This window comes from Armigeres subalbatus, chromosome 2 (genome assembly GCF_024139115.2).
Source record: "Armigeres subalbatus isolate Guangzhou_Male chromosome 2, GZ_Asu_2, whole genome shotgun sequence".
Lineage (NCBI taxonomy): Eukaryota > Metazoa > Arthropoda > Insecta > Diptera > Culicidae > Armigeres > Armigeres subalbatus.
In genome coordinates this window covers 235,239,347-235,245,610 of record NC_085140.1, presented here as the reverse complement: position 1 = coordinate 235,245,610, position 6,264 = coordinate 235,239,347, and the positions used below count along the sequence as shown (strand labels likewise).

The following is a 6,264-nucleotide window of genomic DNA, read 5'->3' as shown; positions in this document are numbered from 1 at the left end:
GATGTTCTTTTGCTGTTTTCTTCTACCAGGGATGTGTATCGAAACAGTGGTCTAACAGAATTACCGGAAAGCAATGACTCATCTAGTCCATTTTCAATAGCGATACATTAAACCGAGACTCACGTTGAACACAGCTTTCTTAATTGCTAACAAATCGATCAAAGCTTTGTACGCACACATGCAGACGTCACCTCAATTAGTCAAGTTGTGTTTACTAGTACATGACATTCGATTCTCGGAGCCGCTCACCAAAAATCTGTTTTTACAGCGAGATTTTACCCACATTTGATACGAAAGAAAGACAAAAATGTAACGAAATAATGTTATTATCCTTTATCAGTTGACCATGAGATCCATCTGCAGCTTTCTTAATTCTATTATGCGAATTGTCCTTGAACCCAATTTCGGAAGCGTATTGATTGGCATTACCAATTATGCGAGTGTAAGTTGAGTCAGCTCTTCATTCGACGGATATACAACAGAACATATTTTCTCTCCATCGAAAGCTCAACTCAGCCCTCGGTCCGGACCAGAGCCAAAAAATTAGCAACAATCTGCCAAATTACAGCACGTTGCAAAAATAATGACACGATGACAGCTGGTAACGGTGAGAAGCTGCTGCCGGTTATCCTTCAACCGAGGTGGGCCCGGCTGACGCGAAAATCGATAAACCACTTCCTGATTCCAACCGGCGGAAAACATTCGATTGTATGGCAGTTTCACCGAGCGCGCGCGATCCTTGCCCGTCTGCTGGATCACGGTACGGGGCGCGGTACAGGGATTATACCCACGGCGATGGCGCTTATGTCGCGCTACGAAGACGACAACGATGATGATGAACCGGTGCCGGTGCGGTTGCTCCCAGCAGAGATAGCTAGCTGGGCTGGGATGTAAAGCTGCGAAGGAAGGAAGATGGAAGCGCTCGATTGAAAATTGATTTTCATAATACCAATTTGTTTGCCGCTTGCAGTTGATATCCTACCGCGTATCTACATTCGCGGGTGAATTCTACGCCTGTGCTGGAAAGCGGTGCGATGGTGGTTCCAGATTGATTATCCGTTTGCACACGGTAAAAGGGGAAGTAATTTTAGTAATCGAAATTTTCGACAGTTTCTGTTTTCGAGCGCTAATGAAGCACTGGCTGGACCGCAAGCAATGACAAAATGGTATTGGTGCAACCGCAGACGGATCCACCCTTGCGCGACATTCGTTGACAGTCAGCAGTGTTCAGGCGGAACGGATGCTGTGCGAGCTTACAAATGCCCGCGAGTTATGATTCAGATATTTGTGGCTCAATTTTAAAATTATCCGTTTTCCAATGAACTGTTATTTTTGTTCACCAGCTTCACCAGACATACCGCAAATCGTATCGACATTGGATCAATTTACAGGATATTATTCTAGAAGTTTTCTTTTTACATCATATTTTGAGTTTATTTAAAAAATATTAATATTGGAAATTGATTGAGGAGATTGGTTGGAGAGTCAAAGCAAGTCAGATTTTCGCGGTGTGAACGAAGGATGGTCTCGTGTCCGTGGAGGACTAACTCGTGGTGGATGGCTTACGTTGTTTCCTTTAGATCTTCTTCCTGCACTTCGTCTTCGACGTGTTGGTGACTAGTCCAATCCGCTTAGTTTTTCTCTGCAGCCTGATGTAGGCTTCCTCCATCTTCCCGAAGTTACGTTGGCGAAACCCAAAACCTGAATGGACTTCGTAAAATTGTACGTGTCAACCTCTGAACTTCGTATTACTCCCGCGCCAAGGCGATGCTGAATAGCAGGCAAAAACATTACCTCGTCGTAACCTGCGCGTTTCGAAGAACTCAAGAATGTCTTTGAAATTCGTAGCTAACTATGTCAGTTTGTCCGGAAATCCATGTTCATGAATTAGCTGCCATAGCTGATCCCGTTCGATTTAATTAAATGTGACTTTGAAGTTTTGATGTTTGGGTACGCTGTATTCGTGGCATTTCTGCAATATCTGGCGTATGACGATCGCAAGGTCCGTGGTAAAACGTTCGCCAATGAATCCAACGAACTCTCTTGCAATTGGTGCTATTCGATGGCATATCATTTAGGAGGGTATCTTGAACAGACGGCTATGTAGGACCATCTTTGACAGGACATGTGCAAGAGGACAATGTTTATGTTTATGTTTGTGTTTATTGTAAAAATCGATATGACATTTGGTAGTCTTATTGAATATTGAACGATTACAATCTCCTCAAAAGGTGGTCAATGGCAAATTAAAATCAAATAGCCTATAAATGCTCACTGTCATAAGACGAGTTTAGTACATTTCCATTTAATTTCATTACTTCGTACTTTTACAAATAAGTATTTCGACCTCAACTGTAAGGTCGTCTTCAGTGTCTCGTACTTTACTCAACACCTTCCATCCACGAATTTCCCACTAATACAGCAAATCTACGTATTCTTCTTCCATGTATGTCAACATCAAAACTGACACGTGCTGCATTTTCGGACTTGGTTTTTGCACGAGTGAGGAGAGCTTCAATAATTCACTTTTCCACATTTTTTTATAATCAATACATATTGTAAATTTGGTATAGGGGCATTTGGCCGAATACCATTTGGCCGAATGGGTCATTTGGCCGAATAGTTGAAATACGTTCCCTAATTAAGTGTGTGAAGTGACAAGTCAGTAATGAGTATGCGAGCAGTAAGAAGTGTTTGTAGTGAGTAGCAAAAAATGAGGAGAGACAACTGAGAAATGGGTAATGTGAAGCTATTGGTAAGAAGTGAGACGTAATCATGGGCGTAGCCAGGATTTCGAGAAGGGGGGGGCAACTTTTTTCTAGATCGTAGTTTTATAGTAATTTTATAAAAACACATGAATATTAACACATGAAACCAAATCCAAACCAAATCCAAACCAAATCGAAACGATAATGATTAAAACAATAATGGATTTAAAAATGCGTGATTTATTGCTCATCAGATATTTTTTAATAAAGTGAGAACGAACTTAGTATTCAGAAAGAATATAAAATCGGCTATAACAATTATTATAAAAATCCTGCATTCTTCCATAAGTCTTGTCTTATGCATTCTTCCATAAGTTTCAGAAAACTAGAACCATACATCTGAATTTCTAAACAAATCCTCTCTGAAATAATATTTATTATAAAATAGGCAGAAAAATCAATATGCAAGCTTTCTCCAAGAATTCCTTCGACAATTGCTCCTGGCATTCTATCCGAAATTCTATCAGGGATTCTTTAGGAATGCCTCCAGCAATTTATTCGGCAGTGTCTTCAGGAATTCCACCATAAATTTTGCCGGGAATTGATCTGAGAATTCCACCATTATTTACTCCAAGAAAATCTTCAAGAACTTCTTTATAAGTTCTGCAGAATTGTCTGCAATAATTCAAATAATTTCGTGCTGTTTCCCATAATTTTTAAGAATAAGAATATTCCGTGGAAATTCCGCAGAACTGCCAGTAATCATTCCTGAGAATTTCACGAAAAATCTTCGAATTTCTTGTGTAAATTCCATAAAATTTTCCGTGAATTGTTTCGAATAATTTCTTGTGATAATTTCAAAGAATTTCTCCAGGAATTCCACCGGAAATTTATACAGAAATTTTACCGAAAATGAAATCAACAATGAAATTTTCGGGGGAATTCCTAGATTAATTCGCAATGGAATCCTGAAAGAATTCCGGATGAAACTTCAAGATTTCCACTGGGAGATCCTCCAGGAGTTTCTCCGAAAATTCCTCCTGGAATTCTTCCAGGAGTTCCACCGGCATTTCCACCAAGAATTTCTCTAGGATTTCCTTCGAGAATTATTCCGGTAGTTCTATCGGCAGTTCCTTTGAAAATTCTTCCGGGAATTTCGGCAAAATTGGAATTTATTTAGGCTTCTTCAGGAATTTATATAGATTTTCCACCAGAAGCTCCTCCGAGAATTTCTCTGCGAGCTCCTCAGGGAATTCTCCGGGAGGTCCTCTGATGATGATGATGGTCCAGCTACAAACTCCAACAAAGGTTTCAGCTAGACGAGATTTGTCTATAAGATGAATTCTCTTGTTTCCGAGAATGCTTCTGGTAGTTTCCCCGGGGTTCCTTTGAAAATTCTCCCGGGAGTTTCTTCAGAAATTCTTCCAGAAAATTCCTTCGAGAGTTCCTCCGGGAATTCCACCAGCAATTCATCCGGGAGTTTCTCCGGAAATTCCTCCGGGAGTTCCACCAGAAGCTATTCCAGGAAATTATTCAGGCTTTTTTTCAGGAAATCATTTAGGCTTTCTTCAGAAATTAAGCTGGGAATTCCTGCAGAAGTTCTCCCGATAGTTTATCTGGGAGCTCATCCGGGAGGTCCTCTAGGAATTCTTCTAGGAGTTCCTCCTGAAATTCCTCCGGGAGTTCTTACGGGAGCTCCTCCGGCAGTTCCTTCTGGAATTCCTCCGGGAGATCCACCAGCAGTTTCTACGAGAATCCCTCCGGGAGTTTCACCGGCAGTTTCTCCAGGTGTTTCTCTGAAAAGGAACTCCCGGAGGAACTCCCAGAGTAATTTCCGGAGGAACTCCCGGGGGATTTTCTATAGGAATTTCCGGAGAAATTATCAGAGGAATTCTCGGAGGAACTGCCGGTGGAACTTCTGGAGGAATTTATTGAAGAACTACAGGAAGATTTTCCGGAGGAAATCCTGGAGGAACTCTCGTGAGAATTCTAGGATGAACTCCCAAAGGAACTTCCGTAAGAATTCCAGGAGGAACTCCTGGAAGAATTCTTAAAAGAATCTCTCGGAGGAATTCCCGTAAGAACTCCCAGAGAAATTCTCCGAGTTATTTCTGGAGGAATTTGTAGAAAAATGCCTAAAGAAATTCTAAATGAATTCCTGGAAGAAAGCCTGATTGAATTCCCGAAGGAACTACTGGTGGAACTTCAGAGGAATATCCGGTGGAATACCCTAGAGGAAGAGAAAAAATATTTCTGAAAGAACTTCCGAAATCCCATTTCCGGTGAAATTCCTGCCAAATATCGTCCAGGAATTCCCTGTAAAGTTCCTGGAGATATTACCGGAGAATTTCTTGGAAAAAATCCAGGAAGAACTCCCGGATGAACTCCCACAAGCACTTCCGGAGGAATTCCCACATGGAAGTCCTGAAATATTTCTTAGAGAAGTTCCTAAAGGAATTTCCGAAAAAATATCTGAAGGAATTCCCAGAAAAATACCAGGAGGAATTAATGCAGAAATTCCCAAATGAAATCCTGAAAGTATTCCCAGATGAATTGCTGAAGAAAATCCCTGCGGATTGTTCCGAAGAAATTTTTGGAAGAACTCTTGGCAGATATCCGAGTAAATTTCGAGTGAAGTCCGGAAGGAATTCTAGTACACTTCCGCGGAAAAGCTCCCGGGAAAATTCCTGCAGGAATTCGTGGAGAAGTACCTGAAGAAACTCCCGAAAAAATACCTGTAAGAATTTCTGGGGAAATACTTGGACGAATTCCAGGAGAAATTCATGAAGATATTTCTATAGGATTTCTTGAAGGATATTCTGAAGTAATTGCGAAAAGAATTCCAGATTGGAATGCTAGATGATTTCGCTATTGAATGTTTGGAGATATTCCCGGAAAATTTCCTGGAAGTAATCCCGGTGGAATTAAAGGAAGAGTTCCGAGAGGAATTCCCGGAGAAGTTCTTAAAAGAATTTCTGATGGAATTTCTTATAGATTTACAAGTGAAATTATGGAGCTAAATCGGAGGATTTCCATCATAATTTTTTGAAGAAACTTCTAGTAGATTTTTGGGAAGAAATTCCGTATGTATTCTTGACAGAACTGTCGAATGCATGCCTGAAGGAAATGCCAGATTTTTCCTGAAAAGAGAATAACCGAAGAAATATCTAGAAGTAAATCTTGGAGAGAAGAAAAGAAATCTTCAAAGAATTTCCTCGTGAATTTCCTAAAAAAAAATTAGTGGGGGTTTCTAGATAAGGAGGAATTACAATTACATGAGAAGGATTTTCGAACGATTTTCAGAGGAATTTGTGGATAACTTTCCGGAGGAATTCAGAAATTCCCAGGGGAGCTTCTGGAACGATTTCAAGGAGAATTTTTGAGTCCGAAATGTTTCGAGTTGTTTTGAACTTTCATATATTATAGATCCTGGATGCCCTAATAAGTTTTGGGAATCTTTTGAATTTCAACCACCTATTTCTGTATATGATTGGATCGTAAAGTGCACATGTTTAAGGGAATTCATTTCAGTACCCGTGCAATCTTTCCACAATTT

At 40.4% G+C, this 6,264-nt stretch overlaps 1 protein-coding gene across 1 annotated transcript in view; it reads left to right on the top strand.

The window, feature by feature from the left end:
* Positions 1–591: 591 nt before the first annotated feature.
* Positions 592–6,264, top strand: part of LOC134215799 (sericin-2-like) — a gene marked incomplete at its 3' end in the record, with an annotated part of 40,820 nt that continues 35,147 nt past the window's right edge. Inside the window, exon 1 of the mRNA XM_062694913.1 lies at positions 592–890. Within this exon, the coding sequence (XP_062550897.1) occupies positions 592–890 (299 nt within the window). The remainder of the gene's footprint in view (positions 891–6,264) is intronic.